Raw genomic sequence first — 25,899 nt, 5'->3', positions numbered from 1 at the left:
CACTTACTAGCTGTGTGGTCTTGGGCAAACTGCATATTTTCTTTATGCCTAGTTTCATTTGTTAAAGTGGAAATAATAGTACCTTCCTCATAGTAATGTGATGATAGATATAAAACACTTAGTACAGTACTGGTACACGGTAAATGTTCACTAAATGCCAACCTTCATTCTTATTACCCCTGCGGATGGATGTTCAGAGCATTCTTTAATGTGGAACTTATTACAGGACCAGAGGAGGCCATGCTGTGTTTGATAAAGCTTATCAAACTACCACTAATACCTAAGAAGCTAGGGTCTTTAAAATGTTCTCTTTCAATACCTTTCTGGTAAGCAAATACTAATTCTTTGTCCTGATATTTGGTCAGGAAAAGCCCAAATCAAGCAGTATAGAAATGTATTTGCTAAGCCTTCAGAGACCAGAAAGAGGAGCCAGGAAAATTTAAATTTAAAAGTTACAACTTACCTACAAATCCCTTTCATTAATCAGAGAGGTGCAGTACAGGGCTCTCTCATGCTAGAGACTCAGGGTTAGAGACACAGAGGTAGAGACTCAATCTCACTGTGTGTGGCCCCACGTGCTGCTCATTAAGGGGAGCAAGAATTCAAACAAAGCTATAATACAGTAGCTAAAATGTGCACCTGCATTGCTCTCTACCTCCTATCATCTCGTTTCTATTTACTACACCCCAAAAGCACATTCATAGAAAACAATTCTTGCATATTCAGGATAACAGCGCTCTTCTGAAAATTTCAGGTAATCCTTACAGATACGAACTGCTTGATCTTCCAATGGATTCAAAGAAGAAAGCCTTGACTTGGCCAGGCCAGGGTGTATATTATGATGTAAGTATCTTTTAAAATGTGTGTTTAAAACAAAGTAAAAAATGCTTTTGCTCTATACATTCATAAAAACCCAAAAGATGGATTGTTTTATTTTCTATCTGGTTAAAAAACTTGAGATTTTGACCACGATTCACATTTTTTGTTTTCTTAGCTGATTTCACATACTTTGGGCAGTTATGTAACATTTCCACGATTACAAAAAAAAAAAAGGTTCCCCACTGAGAGAAGGTGGAGGGCTGTGTTTCACTCACTGTGAATCCCGCAACTCTATTCTTTTTTTTTTTTTTTAAAGATTTTATTTATTTAGTTGACAGAGATAGAGACAGCCAGAGAGAGGTAACACAAGCAGGGGGAGTGGGAGAGGAAGAAGCAGGCTCCTAGCAGAGGAGCCTGATGTGGGGCTCGATCCCATAACGCCAGGATCACGCCCTGAGCCGAAGGCAGACGCTTAACCGCTGTGCCACCCAGGCGCCCCCCCGCAACTCTATTCTTATTAATTCAGAGTAACTCCAAATATACACCGAGTAAATGAAAATTTTTCAGAAAGATTTGCAATTTATTGTCCCAACCATTATATTTGTTTAGAATCAAAAATAAAGCAGTGGCCACTGTGCATTGAGCAATTGCTACACACTAAGCACTTTAGATACAGTGTATCACTTAGCCCATACAATAACTCCTAAAAGTTTGCATCATCATTCCCACTTCTCAGGCTCAGAGAGTTTGTGGCTATCTTATAATCATAGAACTCAAGCTTGTCAGACTCCAGTCTCTGCTCTTAATCTCTGTACCAGGACTCCACATGGATAGGAAGAAAAATTTTAAATCATGAAGGAAAAGATCTACACATTTGAAAATTATAACAGCTAACCCTCATTGACCAATTAGTTTGTTAGAGGCAGTGCCAAGCATTTTCCATATATTATCCTCTTGCATCTAAGAATCTATGAGGTAGGCAAGAAACAATTATGCAAGGCTAGAAACATTTTAATTTTACTTGGGACGACCACTGTGGCAGGCGGGAGTGTGGTCCCTGCAGTGTCACACGGTCATCTCCCAAGGAAGCAATTTCGTGTTTGCTCTTTGTAAAGTGATACACCAAGAATAATCCTTGAAGAATCATCTATCTTACTGGACTTCTTTCATTCTTTCAAGCAAAATCTATATCAAAGCGACCCAGAAATACGGTAAGTTATTCTCAAAACCATTCACATTATAGCCACAGTCTCCAGCTCTGTGGCTTAAGTTTCTTCTTTCAATCTCCCTCCCTTCGTACTGCTTAGGAAAATGCTGCTGTCCCCATATCTCACCCCTGTGCAACAATCTTGACTAGCTCCCCTTTACCTAAGTGTAAATCCCAACGCTTTAACTGAGCTCTAGAGACCCTTCAGAGTCTGGCCTTCCTTACCCCCTACAGCCTGGCTTAGTTCACTGGTCCTTGAACAGGTGGACGGCCATGTCCCACTCCTAGAGTCACGACTCTGAGATCATGACCTGAGCCAAAATCAAGAGTCAGACACTTAATCTACTGAGCCACCCACATGCCCCTTGTAATCATCTTTTGAGAAAGATGAGATATAATAACCACAGAGATCAAGTGCTATGAACCTCTCCAACCTTTGACTATTTAAAATATTTTAACAAACCATTTTCAAAGCCTAACTGAGCGTACTATCCAATTTTCCTTAACTGTAAATATTTGGAAAGATTGCTGGCATCCCTTGGAAAGAGCATCCACTCATATCACCCTTACAGAAGAGTGTAGTTTCCTTCTTGAACCATCTGCCATCTTTCTAATCTGAAGTGCCCATCCGCCTCCTAGAGATACATTCCTCATTCCTAGGACAGTTCTTTCTCTCCACAAGAACACCCATCATCCACGCTCATCCTCAAATAACCACAATGGATTTGGCAAGGACACAGGTACCTCTTTTAGAAATGTGTTGTCAAATAACTGGCTGCCCACAGTTCACTTCTCCATCACCACCAGCACCCTGGGCCCCACCCTCCCACCTGCTCATCTCCAGCAACAACCAACGTATCCAGAATGGGAAATAAACTGGTAGGCTCTCTCTTCTCTACCCTGCACGCTTCCCCATTTATGGTCTCACCCTGCCCCTCCACTCTTCCTCCTCCATCTCAGGCAGCCTCTCCTCCCATTGTGCATCCTGTTCTCCCTTCAACTCTCTCTTCCCAAGTCCTAGCTTGATTCCAAAGGAAAGTATCTCTGCCAGTCTCTCATCTCTTATTTACACACACACTCTCTCTCTCTTTCATGCTCTCTATTCATTTCGTATGTAAATGAAAAAATTCCTAATCACAGCTTCTTAATGTAAAAATGATCCACTAAGGAACCAGCATACCCAGTACTACGCTGTCCAAAGGGCAAAGTGGTCTCCAAATTAAACCTGTTCTTGTTCCCCTATTAAAACTGATTAAGCACCATCATTCAAGACTAAAAACAAAAAACTATATTTAATTTCCTGATTTTTTAAATGTGTTACAATAGTATTAATTTCTGTTATTTTGTGGCAACTCACAGTTTTGATGCTTACCACAGGCCCTTAGAAGCTTGCACATAGTCATGCATGTAATAGGTATTCAGTAAATGTTTATTAAGCAACTTACGAATTACATAGATTTTTATGGTCTACCGGGGAATGTAACTACAATTTATACAGTACTACTCCTCTGAAAATGTATCCCAAATTTAAAACAACTAACATCACTCCTTTGTAAACTGGAGCATCTGCCTAGATACTAACATCTCAGGAACCGGAATTCCTTCCTGCTTTTGTACTTATCTTGCATATCAGACACAAACTTCACCCTGTGAATAGTACATTTAATCAATGAATTCCTATTGAGTGGATGGTCACCAGCAGCCCCTCTCTCACTATCCTCTCAATACTATTACCTTAACATACTGAAAATTGGCCAGCTCTCTACTCTCAAATATTCCTGACTTTCTTTTTTTAAGATTTTATTTATTTATTTGTCAGAGAGAGAGAGCACAAGCAGGGGTAGCAGTAGACAGAGGGAAAAGCGAGCTCCCCACTGAGCAAAGAGCTGGATATGGGACTCGATCCCAGGACCATGGGATCATGACCTGAGCCAAAAGCAGACAGTTAACTGACTGAGCCACCCAAGCATCCTTATTCCTGACTCTTTAAACTCTTCCCAAGACATCAGAGGTTACAGCAAAATCTCACATCCCCTATTTTCTTCCTCTGTGCCCTTGCCTGCATTTCAGTACATCATTGCTGTTATTTTTTTTTTTAAGATTTCATTTATTTATTTGACAGAGAGACAGACAGCCAGCAAGAGAGGGAACACAAGCAGGGGGAGTGGGAGAGGAAGAAGCAGGCTCCCAGCGAGCAGGGAGCCCAACGTGGGGCTCAATCCCAGGACTCTGGGATCACGCCCTGAGCTGAAGACAGATGCTTAACGACTGAGCCACCCAGGCACCCCATCATTACTGTTATTTAAACTAGATTAAGACACAGGATTAATCCAGCCTGTTGGAACAATATTTGAAAAAAAAAGTCCTTATTTCTAAGTTGGCTTTGCAAATCATGATAAAGAGAACAAAGAATAAGCAAGCCATGTATTCACTAAAGGTTTATACAGGTGGTTACATAATACTTGAAACAGTCTTCTGTCAAGTGCCTTTTACCATGACTATTCCATATATGGAAAATGGGGAGCACTTCAACTTCACAGGGTTGCTATATTTAGCATCACCCTTAGATCCAGGAATTTTAGAAGGCCCCATGCCTTTAGACCCAGCTCAGGCCTTCCTCTGGCTATATCCCTCCCTATGGCACAGGATGCTTACGGGAACAAAACAATATGTCTATCAAGAGACCATACTCCCCAGTCTCCTGCCCCAGCCTGATGTTGGACTGCAGAAATCCTTGACAAAATGGCTTTGAAGCCAGTACCAGTACTAGGCCTTCATGAGGTCTCTTCCTCGGGTCCATCCTACCAGGGGTTGACACTGCTTCCAAGCTAGTATATACCTCTAGGTCAAAGGGGTGGCCAAGGGATGGCTGTTTGCTGGAAACAGAAGTAATAGGTATAATGGAGCTTTAACTTGAGAGTCAGGGTACTCTCATATCCAAGACACTTCATAATTTGGGATGGAATTGGGGGTAGGAAGAAAGCCATACGGGATGTTGAGGCCAAGGGCCACCAACTAGCTCTTTCTGAACTACCATGTCCCAATACAGAATTAGGACAGTCTAAGAAGTTTAAATTTGAACTTGTCATGAAGGTATTTTGTCAAGGTAGGAGAATGGAACACATCTTATTTAACAGCTTATTTGCTTAATTTATAAATTAAACTAGTTAGACTAATGGAATGTGGGCTCTCACTATACTTTAGCCCCAGGACCTGCAAATGTTAAGCGTGGGCCTGTCAGGACAAGCGCACAGTGTTCAAGAAAGTTAATTCCATACTTTCCACCACCATCCATACCTCTGCTCTTACTGTTCCTTTGGCTTCCCCATCTCTGCATGTCCTTAAAGGCCTATTTCTGTAACATGACATAACATGGCCTCTTGTCTTCTCCTTTCTTCTCTGGTCCCAGCCCTACTTCCCTGTTCACCTGGAATCAATCTCTTCCTCCTCTGAATTTACAAATAATTCTTTCTTTTTTCCTTTTGTTTAACAAACAATTCTTTCTTAACCTCTTTTATAACAAAGAGTTACTTTCCATCTTACAGTCATTTATGTTCATGCCCTATCTCCCCTCTAGTCAGTATTCCTGGATGACTTCTGATCCATCCTTGTTCCCTGCCACTACTACCTTGCACATATAGGTACTCAGTAAATAAGTATTGAGTGTCATCAATCTGAGAAAAAGTGAATTTCTAAATAGCCAACAAGACTGCAAAGAAATTCACTCATTCATTTATTTTTATACCTCCTTTTGAAAATACAAAATAAACTCCATAGTAAACAGTTATGTCAACAGCATAAAAAATTTTATTTGAATTTGAGTGACTTAAACTTCATCAGAAATCAATAAAATGGGGGCACCTGGATGGCTCAGTTGGTAAAGTATCAGACTCCTGATTTCAGCTCAGGTCATGATCTCAGGGTCATGATTGCGCAGTGACCAGCTCTGCCCTGGGCGTGGAGTCTGCTTAAGATTCTCTCTCTCCCTCTCCTCATCTCTTCCTCCCCCTCTCTTAAAAAAACAAAGAAAGAAAGAAATCCATAAAATATATCAAATGGTGCCATTTCAGGCAAGGAAAGAGAAGTGGGAAGCACACAACTTTGGCTGTACTTAGCCAAAGGAGTACCTCAGAGCCCTTTATATCTCTAATAAAAGAATATAGAATTTCTAAGGGCAGAAATGAGAGCAAATCTGGTAGAAATTAAAAATTCTATGAGCCAAATGCAGTCAAAACTAGAGGCTCTGGGGCACCTGGGTGGCACAGCGGTTGAGCGTCTGCCTTCGGCTCAGGGCGCGGTTACTGCAGGTAGAGTATTCCCAGGGACATTTCTCCAATGTACGTTATCAGACAGAGTCTTTACTAAAGCAAAAAACTTTTAGAAAAGACCTCACCATTCCTTTGATAAAATATTGTGTTTAAATCTAAATACAGTGAAGTTGCAGAATGTTAGTAATTAATGAAGAAAAAAATAGTATCTGACTTCAGCTTGGAATTTTCTTGACCCTCCTTTCCGATGACAGTGAATCAGCCCTTACACTACTAGATAACATTAACGACAATAACCTCTTATGTTCATGTTCTAGTTTCCTAAGTGTGTTGAGAAAAACAAGCCCGTATTCTACCCAAAACCTCCTAAAACCTTCGCTCCTAACACTTCTTTAAATTCGTGGGACCCTATTAGCTCTCTAAAAGAAGCCAACATACAAAGAAATCTTGAGAGGTCCCACTGGATCACTTCGTACACTCATGATTTTACAGGTATGAGTTTACTTTAATCCAAGTAAAAAGAACAAAATTAGAATATCTGACAAATGCTGTTACAAGCTTGCATGTTCTAGTGTTTTTCCCTGTTTCTTAATCTAAGTACTAATAGAAGTTAGGGTGGGTAGTAAGCTTTTCTTAGTGAGAAACTGGGAGGTAAAATTTGTTTTCAATTTATTCATTCTAATCATATTACAAAAGGAAATGGGTAAGTTTTTCTATAAAAGGTCATTTAAGTATCATCTTTCATTTACTCTAACAAAGTAATAAGATGTGATGTTTCCATTAAGGTCTGGGGCCCATGAACCCCCTTGAACTGGATGATTACCATGAAAAGGAGGTAGCAGAGTTAACTGGACAGATAGGATTTGACCCAGAGCCTGTAAGTAATTGCAGTCAACTCTCAAGTTATTTAGGGGGAAAGCATCCAGGTGTTAGGCTCCTTCTTGCTTTGCCCACTTTTTCTTTGCTTCATGAGTTGTGGTGACCAAGCTGGTAAAGGGAAAATTTAACTCATCTTAGAAGTTAATTCTGAATTGATCTGAACTGCTCTGAATACCCTTGTCCACTATTTCAAAGAACAGTTCCTATTCACAGTTCCGGTGTTTTGCATTTTTTTTTTTAAAGATTTTCTACTATGCTATTCTTCTAAAGTTTACAAAGGAGTTGGTTTACAAATGCTTACCCTTTAATTTAATGAAATTCTATGAATCTTTATATATTTGTATATCTTGTACATTATCACCGTTTTGGAAGAGATAAAGACTTCTTCCTGATATCCACAAAAAATAACGGAGAGTTGGCCAAATTACAATTGAAAGCCAATAAATTCTCTGCAAATATCAATACAGATTTCTTTTTTTAATAATTTTTATTTTATTATTCAATACAGATTTCTTAATAGGTTATGTGAAATGGCTTGAAAGAAATGATCAAGCCCTTAGTGACAGAAATTATCATCTGTTGGCTTACTTATATACATGAAATAAAATAATGTAATAGTATACATATATGTTGTTTTATTCAGGGCCTAGATTTTATCCTATAAAACTACAAAGTTTTTAAAATAAAATTAGTATTTTCAAAGATATAAATTGTGGAAAGACCCAAAAAAGTGACTGTAAGATATTTCAGTATGAACTCTTTTTAGACTGAACTCATTTATTTTACATTCGCTTCAGTATTTCCCAAGGTGATAAAAAAAAAAAATCGTAACACCTGAAGTAGTTCCACCGTGCTTTATCATTCACTGAAGTGTTTTTTTATGTTTCACTTGCAGAAAATATTCTCTAATACTAGAAAACACTATACATATACTGACATTGTCAGGCATGTTCAGCTGCTATCCAGATTTCCACAGATTTGACCCTCTGGGTCCAGCCCCTCAGGAAGCAGCTTTATCATGTTTACAAAAAAATACACATACAGTTATACAAAGAATGCTTGTCAAGTATATTATGTGCAAATTATTCTACAAGTAAATCATCAACTAAATTTTTATTAATAACAAGACAGAATATGCCCAAAATAGTTAAAGTTTAAAAGTACGTTTTAGTGAATCTTGCTGGTTTCTAAAACACAAATAATGGACTCTGGGAAGGCATGTTTTAGAGATAATAAGTGTTGAAATATTTTGTTGTAGTAGAATGAAATAAAGATACTAAAAACTACTTCTTGCATAAAAAGATACTGTAAAATAGGATATGATACCGTCTAGACTTTTTCTTTATGACAAATTTAACACAGTATTCAAAGAGCTGGGGTTTCTTTTTTTCTTCATAGTATCTACTCAAACTTGATTGGCTAACGTTTGTAACATATTTGTCAATAACAGATGGAAATTCCTCCAACTCCGAGCAAATTAGCATCCAAGAAGACACTCCTAAGTCCATTTTGTTTCTAAATCCAAACTACAGTTACAATCTTCTCACCATTCTTATTTATTTTATCCCTACTATCAATTCCATCCTCACCATCTATCCATTCTTTAGTTTTTCTTCAACATATTGTCATAAAAATGTTCAAACATATGGAAAGTTGAAATAATTTTGCAATTAACATCCATGTATCCACCACCTAGATTCTACCATTGCCATTTTGCTATACTTCTTTTATCACATAATCCATCTTTCCAAATCCCTCCAACCATCCATCAATACACTTTATTATGTTTTATGCATTTCACAGTGAATTGCAGACAACAGGATACTCAGCCTTAAACATTCAGCATGCATATCATTAAACAGAGTTCAATTTGTTGCAGTTTTTCTTTTAAGGCAAAATACACATTCAATGAAATTGCACAAATTTTAAGTACACATTCAATGAGTTTTGATAAATGCACAACTTTTGCAACCCAACCACCTATGGATATATTGAACATTACCATCATCCCAGAAAATTTCCACATGCCCTTTCCTCATCAACTCCTCCCTCTTCCTCCTGTCCCACCACCACAGGCATATATTAAATAATATATTAATAACCTTTAAATACACGCACTACTTTTACAGTTACCAGACATGATCCACAATATTTGTAAAACACCTCAAAAAGCACAGATATGACAAGCTCCCCACAGACCAGCGCCATCACTGGCCTCAGCATCACCCAAGATGCTTGTTAAACAAGCAGATTCCTGAGTCCCACTGCAGAACCTCTGAATCATACAATCTCAGAGGATCAAGCTTAGGAATCTCATTTTTTCCCAGCTCCAAAGCTGATTCTGATTCAACCAAAGTTTAAGAACCCTTGGGTTGGCCAAATAAGAAAGGCTTTCACTGAGATTTAAATAACTGCACATAACTCTTAACATCATCTGTTGGGGATGGCAGAAGCCTTGCTCCTGAGATTCTTTCAGTATCTCTGAATGTTTGAAAACAAAGAGTTCCTCTATGGAGGAATTTTTCTACAGCCAAGTAAAAATATCTATCTCCCTTCCATATTAGCAAAAACCAGTAGAAGAGAAAAACATGTGTTTATTAGGGCACAAATGTCAATGTCTATAAATAAGTAAGTAAACAAACAAACAAATATTGCAATATGCACTCCTATACCCATCCCATGTTTACTCGGGGAAAATAGGTATGAATTTTGACCTGCCATTTGTAGTGATAAACTTACAAGGCCAGATTTATTAACTGATTTTCTCCTTTTTTTCCCACCACTACAGCAAGAAAAATTCCATCCTGTCTTAAAACCTCCCAGACCCTTGGAAGGACGAATTGCTCGACTGATTCAGAACCGACGTCCTCTGGAGGCTACTATCCAGCAAAGACCACCTTCCTGTCCAGATTGTACCCCTAGAGTTTTGTGTACTTTTCATACCTTTGTACCCAGTTCTACAGAAATGATGGCACTTCGTGACAACACACTGGCTGGTGTCACCCATAAAAAACAGGAAATTGAAGACAAGATTAAGCAAGAACAAAGCCTGCTATCGACTTATGCATCCCCACCTTGTTACCCAACAAAAGATTTGACTAACATTTGTGACATAAAAACATTTCCAAAAATCACGGATACTAAAAAGATAGAAGATTTGTACTGGAGACAGCTGGCATTAAAACCCCAACATACACCTTACTGTAACCTGAACCATTACATTCCGTATGAACGGTTTAAATCTGTCATAGGTGACCAGTGTACTATGTGTCAAAACTCTGTTAGCTTTAGTAAGCCCAGTATATTAGAAAGTAAACCAGACTTGGAAGCTTTTGATTTAGAACATTTTTTAAGTAAGCGAGAAGAACAGTCGTCTTTGAACACAGAAAACGAGGAAACAAGACCTATTCTGGGTTGGATTCCTAGAGCTGGAGTGGCCAAGCCTCAGACTGACCTGCTGGAGCTTAAGAACTCTTTCTCAAAAACTGGTGCACAAAAACGTTTCCATAAATCAATTCTAGAAGACCATAAAGACCTCAGGGATAAGGAGCATTCAGGGATGAAACACCAATTCTATGGCCATAATTCCTATTATTTCTATAATTGAGATATTCATCCTTTCCTTCAAAACCCAGCTTCTTGCAAGGAAAGTAAAAATATAACAGAACTTCTTCCATGTTGCTGGATTCTGTTTTCTGGAAGAGCCATAATGATCTTGCTAATGAAGTTTATGTTTTCAGGAACTTAAGTTAGGATCTGGTCAGAGGAATGCAGAAAAGTGGATGTTCGTACTTCTTGAAAAGTTTAACAATTTCAATAAAATATTAGAACCAGAAAAATTTATAGTCTTTAATCTCATTTTCAAATTATACTCCAAGGAAATTTTCCAAAATCTTGAAAAACAATGTGTATGACAAAGCTTACATCATTGTTTTATAAAAACGAGTATTTGAAATTTATATGCCCAATAGACAAATGTCTATACAAACTATAGTACCTTAATAAAATAAATATATGAACACTGTCCTGTTCTGTAAATGTTTGTACAAAATAATACCAAATACAAAAGACAAAACTCAAATGCCCAGTTAACTGAGAGACAGTGCTATAAATTACATTAACTTAATAAATTAAATATATGGGCCCTGGTTTTTTTTATGTAAAGTGGACAAAATAAGTTGGCAGAAAAAAATGAAGCCAAAAATGCTTTGCATGCATGCATGCAAAGTTGGATGTTTCCTTTCCTTTAGCCCTCTGAAAGAGAAACATAACCATTTCTTTTATGCAAGGGAAAAAATGATTTTATTGTGAAGGCCTAACAATGGCTTTAATTAGTAACTGGTGAGCTCTAATTGTGGCAAGAAAGGATGGTGTCTTAGTCTGCCTGGGCTGCTAAACAAAATACCATAAACTACGTGGCTTACCAAAAACACTTCTCACAGTTCTAGAGGGTGGGAAGTCCTAGGTCATAGCACTGGCAGATTTGGTGTCTGCTTCCTCACTGACGGCCATCTTCTCACTGTAACCTCACATTGTGGAAGGGGCAAGGGATCTCTCTGGGGCCTCTTTTATGAGGGCACTAATACCATTCATGAGGGACCCACCTTCATGAACTAATCACCTCCCAAAGGTCCTACCTTCTAATAAGCTTAAGGGGTAGGATTTCAACATATGAATTTTAGGGGGACATAAACATGCACATCATAGCACATGGCTTGATATCAATTACTCTAAAGCCAAATATCTTTGGAAGGTGTCTACCAAGAGTTTGGCTAACCCTCAAATGCAAATCAACTCATTTAATGTGCCAACAGGCACATTTTAGACATAGTTTATCATGGAAAGTTCATAAGGAATTTCTAAGAAGTGTTTTGTTGAGTGTTCTCTTGATTTTTATGTTTCATGATCGTGTCATTTAATTACACCTCCTTTAAAACTATTCTGGGGGCACCAGGGTGGCTCAGCCATTAAGTGTCTGCCTTCGGCTCAGGTCATGATCCACCCCGCACTGGGCTCTCTGCTGGACGGGAAGCCTGCTTCTTCCTCTCACACTCCACTTGTGTTCCCTCTCTCGCTATCTGTCTCTGTCAAAAAAAAAAAAAAAAAAAGTATATATATGTGTGTGTGTGTCTGTGTGTGTATATATACACACGATTCTGGACTACAATTATGAAATTTTTTCCAATCTCTATCTTAGAGCACTAGTTATATTAGTTATGTTAGGTATTATGGGATGCAAAAATTTACATGGTAAAATAATACTGGAGAAAACTAGGGGCAACAAAGCCAATCACATTACTTGATCACAGGATTCTCCATAGCCTTTAATATGAAACATTTGGGAATGTGAGGTAGAGGGAAGATACATAAACATTTCTCAAATTAATTTGATCCTTTTCTCGTAGAGGTTATCATCAGACTACCGTTGTGAAAAACTCCGGAAGATGCAAGTCTGCAGTATAGGAATTGGGGGTTTTAATTCCACATTTTCCCCTGGGTTGCAGGGACACAGAATTGTATTAGGATTATGGGCATTCACTCCACCCACCTCTATGCAGGAGTGACACAGCCTTCTCTTCACACACGGGTCTTAGTCACCTTCCTCAATACTCCTAAGAAGATGTCAGACCTACTCCTACCTCTCTGGTTATTAAAGCCTTACTAGGTGACAGCAAATAACCACCCTCCAAGTATGCTCATCATAAGCTCAATTTTGAAAAATATTTATGGAGTCCTCCAGGTTAAAATATATTGAGTCCATGCATCTAATCTCACTTACTCTAAAAAGCACATTAAAACTATGGTAAATTATTTTGGGTTTTTATTCTGTTTTTTGTTTGTTTTATCCTATACACAAAAGTATAAACCAGCCAGGCAAGACATCAGGACATTTTGGAAAGGAGATATAAATGAAAGATAGATCCTAACTGGCTGAAGACACTAAGAACTCTAAACTGGCAGTAGGGAAAACAGCCTGATTTACACACCAGACTTCTTAAAAGGTTTAGGAAATCAGTACCTAGAGCTTCTGGGTCTGGGAGTAAAGGCAGGGGGTGGGGCTGGAGTGAGAGGTTGCTAAATAAGGAAGACAACGAAAGCTAAGACACAGCTGGCTCCCTAGATCCTTTCCCTGCCCTGCCCCACTCCATAGTGTGAGGCAACTGCCTTCCCTCACCCTGGCAGAAGTCCAGAGGATAATTACCTGAAGAAAGTTTAAACAGGATTTCTGGCATGGAGAATACCAGGCATAGCTGAGAACTGGATGCTGTTCTGAAACCAGGAGGAGTAAGTACCTGTATCAGTCAGGTCCCAGCAGGAAACAGACCCTCAAAGGATTCCACTGAGAGGAGTTTAGTAAAGGAACAATTTACAAAAATGTGGGCAGGGTTAAGGGAACCTCCAATAGTGGGGCAGCCAGGAACCAGCAACAGCAAGAAGCCTTACCACTCCCAACCCTTTAGAAGAGGTGACAGTCCAGTGTTACCGTGCCTCCCACTGATATATCCAACCTGAAGCCAGACAGCAAGGAGGCTCAGGTGATGTAGTCCTTAGATTCCAATGTACTAAGGCAAAGAAAGGTAGAAAATGGATGTAGACAGGCAAGAAGAAAATAACCAGCACAGTGATCTTATAAATACCAACTCCTCGGTGCTGAGAGACGCAGCTCCTTCCACACTAGGCTACCAGAAAACTGACATACATCAACTCTCCAGGAGAAAGATAATTCACAGCTGGGGTTGAAGGCTACACACTGCCGTCTTATTCTCTTATTTTAGTTCTCATATTAAAAGTGTCCTTTTGGGGGGCGCCTGGGTGGCACAGTGGTTAAGCGGCTGCCTTCGGCTCAGGCGTGATCCCGGCGTTACGGGATCGAGCCCCACATCAGGCTCTTCTGCTGTGAGCCTGCTTCTTCCTCTCCCACTCCCCCTGCTTGTGTTCCCTCTCTCGCTGGCTGTCTCTATCTCTGTCAAATAAATAAAATCTTAAAAAAAAAAAAATCCCCATTAAAAAAAAAAAAGTGTCCTTTTGGGGGCGCCTGCATGGCTCAGTCGTTAAACATCTGCCTTCAGCTCAGGTCATGATCCCAGGATCCTGGGATCGAGTCCTGCAAGGGTTCCTTGCTCAGTAGGGAGCCTACTTCTCTCTCTGCCTGCCACTCCCCCTGCTTGTGTGCTCTCTCTCTCTGAAAAATAAATAAAATCTTTAAAAAAAATTAAAAAACCAAAAGTATCCTTTTCACGGTCTACTTCCTGCCACGTTTTTCACATTTTTGTATTTTTTGTTGGTGATTTTACTGTTTAAGATGGTCCCCAAGCACAGTACTGAAGTGCTAATACTCCTAAGTGCAAGAAGTCTTTGATGTGCTTTACAGAGAAAATGTTAGATGTGCTTCATTCAGACATGAGTTCTTACACTTGACACCAAAAATGTGATACATTAAAGAAAAAATTGATGAAGTGGACTTCATCAAAACTTTAAAAATTTTGCTGTGTGAAAGAGCCTGTTAAGAGGATGAAAAGCTACACTACAGATTCGGAGAAAATATTTTGCAAACCACATTTCTAAAAAGGACAAACAACCAGAATATAAGATTAAGCAAGAACAAAGCTTGCTATCTACCTATGCATCCCCACCTTGTTACCCGACAAAAGATCTGACTAACACTTGTGACATAAGAACATTTCCAAAAATCACGGATACTAAAAAGATAGAAGATTTGTACTGGAGACAGCTGGCATTAAAACCCCAACATATACCTTACTGCAACCCAAACCATTACATTCCGTATGAACGGTTTAAATCTGCCATACGCAACCAGTGTACTACGTTTTTTCTGATTTATATGCTATAGTTCTTATGTATATATACTTTTTAATATTAATGTATACTTTTTTATTATATTAAAATGGTCTGACAATAAAAAGGCTGCTTATGGAATAACTGTTAGGTTAAACTTTACTTACAGGATGTTAAATCCTTAGAATTAAGGCTTCCCCCAGAAAAAGATTAATGGAAACATCAATTGCTTTTCAGACATGATAGTTGCTGCTTCAAAAGGTGGTTTTACACAAACACTACATTAAAAAAAAAAAAAAAACAAACTTTAGAACACAATGAAATACTTTTATTTTGGTATGCATCTATATCTCAGCATTTAGTGGTCCTGAACAGAAAAGTGGAAGAACCCAGCAATTTGCCAGGAAGTCAAGCCCACCAATTTCAGGAATCTGGTGTGCAAACTGAGTTCTTTCTTAATCTCTGCTGAGGATCATGAGAAACAGCAGCACCAAAACTAAAACATGCACCAAATTTAAGGTTCTTTTTGTTCCAGTTGTCAGACTGAACTAGACCCAAATGGATTACAAGATGACCAAATGAGAATGCTGTTTAAAACTTCTTCAAGTTCTAAAACCAAAAGCAATTACAGGAAAAGAAAACAATTCATTCAGAGGGATTGTGTGTGCTTACAAGTGTCTTCTGTGGTCTTTTCTCCCAGTTTAACCACCAAGAATTTTGAGAGCTGGCAGGTCAGAGGACTCCTGGTGACTGTACTTTTCACTTTATCAAAACCTGAGCTAAAAAACTGCCATCAGCTGATGATGACAGCAGAGCATGGGAGGGCAGAGGACCCAATATTCACTCCTAGGCTGGTGGAGAGTACATGTGGTTCCAAAACTAAATGAAGGAAGTCAGAAACTCTTTCCAACCTTACCTGATGGCTTCTGGGATTCTCCAGTCCTATTTGAGACCTCAGGTAATTGTATCTCTGTTCAAAGTTTGACTGCAAACACAGCCAGAACCAAAACCCAGCTAAGCTGCTTCCATAGAAGCTAAAGAAAATAAATGTTTATCATACTATGTGCAGTTTAATTCAATGATCATAATTTTTATTTCTACAAGTTAGCTTTGGCTCTTTTTAAAATCTGCCTGGTTGTTTTGATAGTCTCTGTTCATTGCAAATGCTTTTGCTTTCTGCTTTGTCTGAATGTTTTAAATGTCATTTCATATTACACATTGAAAAGGTAAATAAAAATTATTTTCTCTATTTATAAAGGAAAATGACACCATTTCTCTTGTTTCCCCCTTCTAAGAGTATTTCCTGTGAAAATCCAAAAGCCAAAGTCCTCATTCTAGCCTTTAAGAATGTAAAAGATCTCTCCGAGGTCTGGGCTTTATCCCTTTTGGTATGTAAACACCTAGGAAGACAGAGCTTCACCTTAGGAGCTTAAAGTAGGTATAACTACTTGTTTCTCAGGAAAATAAGATTAATTACTCTTTTGGATGAGAACAACTAATTAAACAAATGGCTACCCCAATTCCTCAGTGAATTTAGGGTCAAAGAATGTGAAAAAACACTCAACCAAGAAGGATCTGGCCAAAAACTGTGAAGACAAGTCCTCCTACAGAAAACTGGTTACCATTAATCCAAATAATAAGCAATAATTGTGCTGCCAAAAGGGAATAGGCTACAATTGATCCTAAAGCGTCACATTTGTTACATGCTAGCTAAAAACAGCATGGTATAAAAACATTATAATTAATTTACCTGCATAAACTGTGTGAGATTTTATTCTGATTGGGTAGTTTCTTGTGGACTACTTATACACAACCACTTTATCGTGCTCAATAAAAAACAACTTTACTCTCATAATATAGTGAAGTGAGGAGACATCCCTTTCTTGGTAAGATTTTTACTTCCCCATTGATATCTAATAATTCCAACTCCTATGGCCCTTTGTGGGTGCAATTTTGCTCTTTGTTGCTTTTCATAATAATCTCATGCTTGGCATTTCTTAAGTGTGGGAATCCTGATGGCCTGGGTTAAAATATTCCTCTGCAGGTTTATGTTTGCTTCTGCCAGATGCCAGAACACACTGCTCATCCACAACTACTGTGTTAATTTTTCAGCTAGAGGTTTCCCAGACCATACGGGTAGAGTAAAATCAAACCCTAAAACTGCATGAGGGCTGACCTGCAGTTATGAATTCTCAGGGGATACTTTTTCCTTCCACTCGGTACCTAATGATATGGGAAACAAAAGCAAAAGAACAATTGCTGACTTTTCTTACTACCTACAGCCCATTGACAAGTCCTTGAAACATGCAGAGTGACAGTCCTCTAGGGACACAACTGCCTGGATGTTAATACTTTGCTAAGGGCAAAAGACAATCCTAGCTCAACCTGCCCTCCCCCAGGATCCTGTAAGTCTACTTAACATATAAAAATTCCTTTAGAAATTTCCCTTATCTCTAAACCCCCCAAGATACATGTTGGCAATCACCCCCTCCCCAAGCATATGACCCCACCGAAATACAGCTGAAGGGTCTCATGACTAAGGTTTTATTAGACGGCAATAAATGACCTTTTCCCAACAATAGCTAGCCCCCTTAAGGTCCTAGAAACCTTGCTTCCAAATTCCTTAGAGACTTACACTATCCCTAACCCCCTCCCCACTTGAAAGTATATAATGGGTCATTCCTCATGACCCCAGTGCAGTTCTTTCTGCCCATGGGTCCTGTCCCCTTGCTTTAATAAAACCACCTTTTTGCACCAAAGACGTCTCAAGAATTCTTTGTTGGCCATTGGCTTTGAACCCTAATGTTCTTTCCTACATCATCTAAGGCTAAGCCAGACAAGACTAACCTGGTTTTTCCCTTTGCCGGTGACCAGACTGTATCTTGGCCTTTGGATTCAAGTGTTTCAGCATTATGCAGGGGACTCAGCCAACCTTACCTCCTCACCCCCTTACTCTCACCTTTTATGAGATTTACTTTCGGTCTGCTGAGCTGCTGTTAAAGCCTAAAGTTCTTTTACTTCAGCAAGTCCCCAGGGTGGCCCTAGTCAGCTTAAGCTTACCACATTCATTTTCAGTTCTTGTTCCCCACCTCACCCCTGCCTCCAACCTGATTTCTCTTACTTTCTTGTGACCTTGTTAAATGTTTTGATCTGGGGGGAGGGTATCTTATTAGATCTTTTTCATCAGAAGAGTCTTTAAAAATATGGCATCCATTATGTTGGTGGAAGGAAATATCTAAGACATTTGCTTTATAGTAGCTATACCCCTTACCAGCCACTATCAAACCTATGGGATAAGATGGAGGTAGATGGAACAGATAGGACATAAAATAAAAAACACAATATTGCTGTTTTCAACTAATTCTCTCAAGTATCTTGAGTAAACTGTAAGTACTATGTGTCTCTTCCAAACTAGAATACACAGATATTATAAGACATAACTTATGGTATCTGCTTTACTAAAGAAATGTGCGAAGTGTTTACTTTTGCTGTTATTTCTTTTTCCTCATCTTCCCATTACTTTCAGTAACAAGATTCTTTATCCACAATGTCCTTAATTAAAACTATTAAGAACTTCTGCTTTCTATTCTCCCTTTCGTGGGAATAAATTATAAATGATGTCAATCAATTCACTTGGCCAAGTGATTAAATGCTACATCTGTATGATCTGCAGTATCAACACAATGCTGATACTCCCCATGAGTCAACTCCTCTACAAAGACTAGTAACTTCTGATATAACGAACACAACAGATTTTGATAGAACTATACCTATTTAAAGACCACATATTTCTTGGAGGGATATGGGTGAGAATATCAGTACTTGGCTTCCAAAGCACAGGCTAAATTGGAAAGGTGTTGCAACGCTTGGTCTTTTAAAAATTTGATTAGCCAAATAAGCCTACCTCCGGAGTACACCTGAATGCTCACTATCTTGGTCACTTCCAAAAGCCACAGAAGGTCTTGAATAAGTGTGATTTCTGCTCTTTCACAGCATGCTTATGTGGCAGTACTGTGTGCAGTTAGAGAGGAGAGAACTGGAAGTCAGGACACAGAAAATAATTAAAATAATCCAGTTATATACAGAGATGGGTGGTCTAGAGCAGATATCATAGTACCAGTGATTTGGAAGGGGTGTAAGGCAATCTAGTTATCTATTGCTTAAACTGGGGGCAGGATCAAGATTGCTAGAGAGAAGGAGTCCTCAATTATTTATTCAAGGTACATAATACACATTCAATAAACATTTGACTGAATGAATATGGCAGTGTTAGAATATGAGGAGGAAAAATTCATTCACAACTTGGGGGCTGAATCAGAGGGACAAGGGAGTCAGAAGCAACTTGCCAGTGGAATTGAGCATATCTGGAAAGGGAGCTAGTTGTGGAGGAGACGCCTAGGTTGGACGAGATGCAAATCCTCTCTAGATTTCCAACACTTTTCTAACCACGTAAAGATGTTTCTTCCTAATGTTGCCTACACATCCTCCTTGTTCCGTACAGAAACGCAAGGGAGAGACCGGTGTCGGCACAAAAGCCGGCAGGTGGGGGCCAGAGCTACAATCCAGTTTCTGCCGCAGCTGCAGCACCTTCCCCATTCCCCAGTCTTGCGGCGTCCATCAAGGGGAGATTTGAAACATGACTTAAAGTATCAGAGTGAAGGCGAAACAAGAACACGTCAGGAGCTCGGGTCCAACTTAACAATTCCTGGTTCCCGGCTATGCTTTTTGGGTGCGGCTGGCGCCAGCCTTGGAATCCACGACAGAGACTGGGTAAAGGTCGCCAGCTGAAGGCACGGTAGCCAGGAGACCTCTACGTGCGTCAGAGTTGCGGCGTTCCCCTCCGGGCAGGCAAAACGCCCCCCTCAAAGAGCATTACGTCAACGAGCACAAGAGCAGTTACCTTAGCAGGATAACGCCCTCCATCCACCACGCGACTCCGCTCCACCCTCCCCTCGGCTACACGCATGCACACAACGGCAGAACGGTGATGTCAGCCCTTCCCGGCACCGCCTCGTTGTCGTACATCCAATGGCCTGTCGTAACTGCCGGCAAGAGAGCAGAAGGACACCCGGGCGGCACACCCTACCCTGCTAGCCGGCATACGCGCAGGTCGTTGGCGCAGGCCCTGGAGACTGAAGCCAATGAGGCGCGGTGGCGTTACTACGTACCACGCGGCGTAGCCGCACGTCCCGCCGCGAGGGAACGGAGAGAGTTCGGTTGCACCAACACCGGTACTTAGGTGCGGACCGGCGTGCCCTTGGATTTAGAGAGCGGGACGTCCGGCTTGCGAGCGGGCACCTTCGTTTCGCGCGCGACGAAAGAGCGGTGAGCGCGCGGCGCGGAGGCCGAAGCGGGAGGGAAGCCGAGCCACGGGTGCGCGCGACTGCGTTGAAGGGTGCGCGGGCAGGCAGAGGCCAGCGCGCGGGTTCCGCGGGTGGGCCCACGCAGGGCCGGCAGGCCGGAGAGTAACGACCCCCGCCTGTGGCCAGCTAGAGCCCGGTGGGCCACGGCTTAAGATGGGGCGGAACCCCAACTAACTGGGGGAATGGACTCGGTCAGGGTCCTGAAAGTCCGGAGGAGACTTGGCAGCAATACGACTGAGACCCAGGCTCTCGTAGTCGGGGCTGAGGGGCTGTGGAAGTGACAGGACTTGCCGAGATGACGGCGGGAATGTGAGGGACGGCGCGTAGCGCCTCACGTTTTCCTTCAGAGGGAGCAAAAACTGATGCTCCTCCAAAAAGGGGTCATTTTTCTTCTGGGTCACCTGTCGCTTTTCCCCTTAACGTGCCTAGGCATCTCGGGAAGGTAGGTTTCAAGAAAGGTAGGTTGAAACCGGCTTGTTTGGGTGACCTCGTGGTTGCCTCCTGAGAACTCAGACTGGAGGATGGGGGCCCTGGGAGACCTCGCAGCCCGCCACTGCCCTCCCACCCACACAGCAAAGCAGTTTGTAGTGACCTGCCGGGCTGAATCAAGCACGACTTTTATTTTTTAAATGTATTCTGACTTCTCAGAGAAGTGATTCAATTTGTAGTATGAATAAATGATTAGGCTTTCTTAAAGGTTGAAATTTTGGTAGTTTTGGTTTATTGTAATCATGGTTTTCAACTTACTCAGATCTGTGACTTTTTGTGACCTTGACCTCAACTCTTGAAACCGTTTTGAACTAGGTTCCCACTTTGCTTACTTGGGGTTTAATTCCCTCAGTTAAACACACGTAGATGCGTATTTAAGGAAGTTCTCCTTCCAACTAGTGGTTTTGGTACTAAAGAGTGTTGCCAAGTGTACTGAGTAAAAACCAGGATGTCACCCTGGTACTTGTATCCTAGATTTGGAGTGGATTAGTAATTACATCACTAGAGTGACCACTGTTTTGTTTCTGTTGGATTTTTACATGGAGGAAAAGGGTAATAAATTGAGTCTTTCATTTTTAGATTTAAAAATGGGTGATGTTGAGAAGGGCAAGAAGATTTTTGTTCAGAAGTGTGCCCAGTGCCATACCGTGGAAAAGGGAGGCAAGCACAAGACTGGGCCAAATCTCCATGGTTTATTTGGCCGAAAGACAGGTCAGGCCCCTGGATTTTCTTACACGGATGCCAACAAGAACAAAGGTAAGGGGCTGGGGGCAGTTTTGAAATAACAGAAGCACAAATTGCATGTATATAACCAATGGTAGGCCCTTTATCAGGAGTGTGAAATACTTAACAATACATCCCTCCTTGTTTAGGCATCACCTGGGGAGAGGAGACACTGATGGAGTATTTGGAGAATCCCAAGAAGTACATCCCTGGAACAAAAATGATCTTCGCTGGCATTAAGAAGACAGGGGAAAGAGCAGACTTGATAGCTTATCTCAAAAAAGCTACTAAGGAGTAATAATTGGCCATTGCCTTATTTATTGCAAAACAAAAATGTGTCATGACTTTTTTTTATGTGTACCGTATTTAAATTGATCTCATACACCAGAATTTGGATCATGAATGGCTGATAGAATATTTCTTTTGGACAGTCCTGATTTAAATAAGATTGGCTTGTGGTTAAGTGAGTATGATCAGCTTTTGAACTCTGATAGTAATTCTGGTTCAGCAAGTGCTATCACTGTTTTCCCCTTCTAAAAATATGATTGGAATTGATTAGTAATGTTCAGCTTTTGACAGAGATGGTAAATGCTATCTCTAAACTTAGATTGGTTTTATATTTAGATACATATAACTTGTTATATTAATATATTTAAATACTGAGGAAACCCCTTCACTGTCTCAGAACCATCAAGACTCAACTGTGTTTCAAGTTGTGTTCGTTAGCCTGTTAAAGGCAAGGGTTGAAGATAAGCTGGCAGTGTCCATTTTATCATTTTGGTCTTAACTATGCCAATTTAATTAAATTCCCTGCATCTAAAATGTTGCCTTTTGCTTAATGAAAGGCATTTTAGTGTGTTTATGTATAATATTAAAGAATATTTAACACTTCTCACATTTTATAGATGATCTGTAAGGTCAGATGCTTTTAAAATTCAGTGTGACGAAATACAGCGGCAGACTTGGCTGGTGAATTCTCTACTAAGTCAGACTAAATTATAATTTAGGATTGTCTTCTAAACAGCTATTCAAAGACACAGCTGTGGAAATACCATATGTGTATGATTGGTAATGGTGCTTTTGCCAACTCGTTAGAAGGGTTAAAATAGAGGAGATATATCATCAGCACAAATTTGTAAATTATGTGATAAGGCTTAAGATGATTAAAAACAAAATCACAGATCATGATTTTTCTAATGTGCTTGATTTAATGACTGATGCCAAAATTTTGAGTGAAACAGTTGTAAGTACTTGTGGAGCAGTGTTACTAGTCACAGTACTGGATTGTGTTTACTTAGTCCTCTAGGAAACCCTGAACTAGAACAATACCTTCAGTAATTCATCCTTCAGAGTTTCCTCAGCCAGAATAAACACTGGAGTGTTTATGCCAAATGTGGATAGAATAACGTGCTTCTAGTCATGTTTTGGGGTATATGACTGTATAATTTGTGTACTGAGTTATTTCATTCACGGTCTATGCCATAAGATTTAGAGTAGGCCCTGGAAGTTTTATGGAGATGGTGAAATTCGCAGTGAAGGAAATCTGGTGGTGATGAGAGCCACCTCTGGGACAAGGAGACTGGGAAGAGGCTTTGTCAGTGGTTTCAAAGGTGGTGGGGTGTTAGATAGCCTGTTAAGGCCTGACAAAGCAATTTGTAACTTGTGAATCTTTCACTCATCAGGGAAATGTAAGCAAACAAGTCAGGAAACATGCAGAAGCAATTTGAGAAAGCCTGCTGTAATTCAGAGGAAAAGCCTTTGTAACAGAACTTGGTAACTGCAGAAGTTAGTGGTATTCAGAGACAGTACAGCAATTTAGCTTATAAGAACTCTAGATCATCATGGGAAGACATGGGGGCTAGGGAGTTGATCTACTTCTGTGCTTCCTGCATCAACTAAAACCTGTGTTGACAGAGATCATTACTAAGTACCTGCTGTGTTCTAGGCAGGTTCTACTTGTTACGTGCCCCTTGTGATTTATATATAACAAGTGATCCCACAGTTAACTCAAAAGTGAATTTCCAGCTGTGAAGTATATGTGCTGTCTTATAAAAAGGACAGGGACACCTGGGTGGCTCAGTTGGTTAAACATCTGTCTTTGGCTCATCAGGATCCCAAGGTCCGGGGAACAGAGTCCCTGCTTGGCAGGGAGCCTCCTTCTCCATCTCCCTCTGCCCCTCCCCTGATCATGGGAGCTCATGTGTGCTCTCTCTGACAAAATCTTAAGAAAGGACAAAAAAAAAACACTGTCTAACCCATGTCTTCCTTTCTTTTGCTCCATTATAGGTGGCTTGGTGCTATCACAAGTGAGTCAGGTTTTTAAGGAATGTTTCTTCCAAGTGCCGCCTACACTCTGGATTTTGCCTAGAACAGCACTGTCCAATAGAATTTTCTGTGATGATGGATTGTACTTGGGCTGTCCAATACAGTAGCCACTAATCACATTTGGCGGTTAAGTCCTTGAATTATGGTTAAACTTACATAACCATAAATGGCTACGTTATAAGATTGCTGTTGAGCATTAACATTTGTGAAAGCACTTAACTGATGACTACTGGAATACTTCTCATTTTATATCCATGTCAAATTCCTTGGAAGTCATAGTGAAAAATTACCTCTTCCAAGTTTAGCAGTGATCAATTGTCATATCTAGTGTTCTTTTGTATTCTCAATTAGCTCTGATGATCTCTAGAACTTTGACACCCTTGACTGCTCTTACTCTAATCTCCCTTGGTTTAAGTAGTTTCACAATGTGGAATAAAACACAGGCGTCATAGAACCTTTGCACATGTAGCTGTAATCTGTTGCTAACTCAAATACATATTTTCACATGACCTTTTGGCCAAATTCTAGCCCTAAAACTCAGATTGCTTTATAAAGTTCATTCACTTCTCAGCTTATCTTCACTAGCTCATAAGGTGTATGGAACAAGTATCGTTCTTATTTTCTATCTGAACAGGCTCACAGAGGTTGTTGCTGTTAAAGGTGACACAGGCATTTCCTTGGAGTAATATCACATGAACTGACCCTGGCTTTTTACACTGCCTTCTAAAACTCCATATAAACCAGGTCATCTATTAGCCTCTTTACAGAACCCACACTTCCTTTTCTTAGGAAAGACTGCGTTCTCCAGGGGCACCTGGGTAGCCCAGTCGGTTAAGCTTCTGCCTTTGGCGTAGGTCATGATCCCAGAGTCCTGGGACTGAGTCCTGCATCTGGCTCCTTGCTCAGTGGAGAGTCTGCTTCTCCTTCTGACCTTTCCCCTTCGTGTTTTGTCTGTCTCTCTCAAATAAATAAAATCTTAAAAAAGAAGGGAAAAAAAAGACTTCATTTTCCAGGCCTCAGAACCTCTGCAGACCTCACAGGTGGAGCCTGCTTTCCTTTCACACTGTCCACAACAGAGGCCATTGTGATCTTGGCATCTTCCAGACCGTTACTCTTCCTCTCAGGCAGAACTACCTGTGTGAGATTCATGACATTTCTGTGGACCCTTCTCTGTTTTCTGTACTCTTGGACCTTCACTACATTAACTGAGCATTTACGTACTCTGTTCCAACTCTTAAGAAAAATACTGGTAATAATTACGTACAAGTGAGTGAGTGACCTGTCCTTAATGCCACTATAACCTCAAAATTTTTTACTTGATTGTAACTCTCCTGGTTGCAACTTAAACTTGTCATTGCTCCAGAACTACTTCACTTCCGAAATTTGAAATCCCATTATACAGCTTCATACTCTGATCTCTCTCTCTCAATCTCTGATCTATTTCCTTGGACTCAAAAAATTCCAGTCCCTGATCATTCCCTTGTTGCTTGCCTTCCTCAGCCAACTTCTCATTGTATCTTTTCCATCACTGCATTGCCTCCACCCTCTGACTTTGTCACCTGTGTCGCTTTTTGTGGCATCTGCTTTACGCACACCCAGCCTGGGAGCAGCCCAGCTATCTGCTTTCTCCACTTCCACATCTAATCTGAGCATTACTGGAGAAAATCACACACACCTGCCAATTGGCAGCACTGTTGTAAACCTCTGATTCAACTGAACCAGCAGGCACCCAGCACAACTATCCTTACATAACCATTCTTTCCCTGTCTTCCTCGTGGTTAATTTATAAAATCATGCTCCTCAAGCTTCTCTCTCCCTTCTCCCCTGTTCTCACAGTAGATGGATGACCTTGCCTCCCATTTCAGATATGAGTTCTCTACTTCCTGACTACAAGGAAGTGTTTTGTTGTCTCCTATCCCCCACCTTCAACAGTTTTCTTCATTCAGATATGGTTCAGAATGTTCAGTTTATCAACAGGAGCTCCAGATGTTATACTTACTCCAGCATGGTCAATGTAACACCCAATTCC

At 40.4% G+C, this 25,899-nt stretch overlaps 2 protein-coding genes and 1 long non-coding RNA gene across 5 annotated transcripts in view; 2 read left to right on the top strand and 1 right to left on the bottom strand.

The window, feature by feature from the left end:
• Positions 1 to 10,847, top strand: part of SPMIP4 (sperm microtubule inner protein 4) — a 37,853-nt gene extending 27,006 nt beyond the window's left edge. The window contains exons 6-9 of the mRNA XM_026507896.4: positions 755 to 843; positions 6,612 to 6,786; positions 7,080 to 7,171; positions 9,962 to 10,847. Of these exons, the coding sequence (XP_026363681.1) occupies positions 755 to 843; positions 6,612 to 6,786; positions 7,080 to 7,171; positions 9,962 to 10,780 (1,175 nt within the window). The 3' untranslated portion in view covers positions 10,781 to 10,847. The remainder of the gene's footprint in view (positions 1 to 754; positions 844 to 6,611; positions 6,787 to 7,079; positions 7,172 to 9,961) is intronic.
• Positions 1 to 20,012, bottom strand: part of LOC113261709 (uncharacterized) — a 53,897-nt gene extending 33,885 nt beyond the window's left edge. The window contains exons 1-2 of one of the 2 annotated variants that reach the window (XR_003318493.4): positions 19,871 to 20,012; positions 15,138 to 15,248 (exon numbers count right to left, since the gene is read on the bottom strand). This is a non-coding gene — a long non-coding RNA (uncharacterized LOC113261709). The remainder of the gene's footprint in view (positions 1 to 15,137; positions 15,249 to 19,870) is intronic. The other variant, XR_008956373.1, reaches the window with a different exon arrangement.
• Positions 20,013 to 20,177: 165 nt separating this feature from the next.
• On the top strand, positions 20,178 to 24,324 carry LOC113261698 (cytochrome c). 2 transcript variants are annotated; one of them, XM_026507908.4, is made up of 3 exons: positions 20,178 to 20,295; positions 21,402 to 21,578; positions 21,695 to 24,324. In XM_026507908.4, the coding sequence occupies exons 2-3, from the start codon at positions 21,410 to 21,412 to the stop codon at positions 21,841 to 21,843; spliced, it is 318 nt and encodes a 105-aa protein (XP_026363693.1). In that variant the 5' UTR covers positions 20,178 to 20,295; positions 21,402 to 21,409; the 3' UTR covers positions 21,844 to 24,324. The 2 variants fall into 2 exon arrangements, with proteins under 2 accessions (XP_026363693.1, XP_026363702.1); XM_026507917.4 differs by having other exon boundaries at positions 20,180 to 20,343.
• Positions 24,325 to 25,899: the final 1,575 nt, after the last annotated feature.

Source organism: Ursus arctos, unplaced genomic scaffold (assembly GCF_023065955.2).
Source record: "Ursus arctos isolate Adak ecotype North America unplaced genomic scaffold, UrsArc2.0 scaffold_3, whole genome shotgun sequence".
Classification (NCBI taxonomy): domain Eukaryota; kingdom Metazoa; phylum Chordata; class Mammalia; order Carnivora; family Ursidae; genus Ursus; species Ursus arctos.
This window is presented reverse-complemented; position numbering and strand designations above follow the sequence as displayed.

Excerpts from the sequence above, each read along its gene's own strand:
- LOC113261698 (XM_026507908.4), top strand. The coding sequence starts at position 21,410 with ATGGGTGATGTTGAGAAGGGCAAGAAGATTTTTGTTCAGAAGTGTGCC. Across the intron at positions 21,579-21,694 it reads GGATGCCAACAAGAACAAAG|GCATCACCTGGGGAGAGGAG; the intron begins GTAAGGGGCTGG and ends CTCCTTGTTTAG.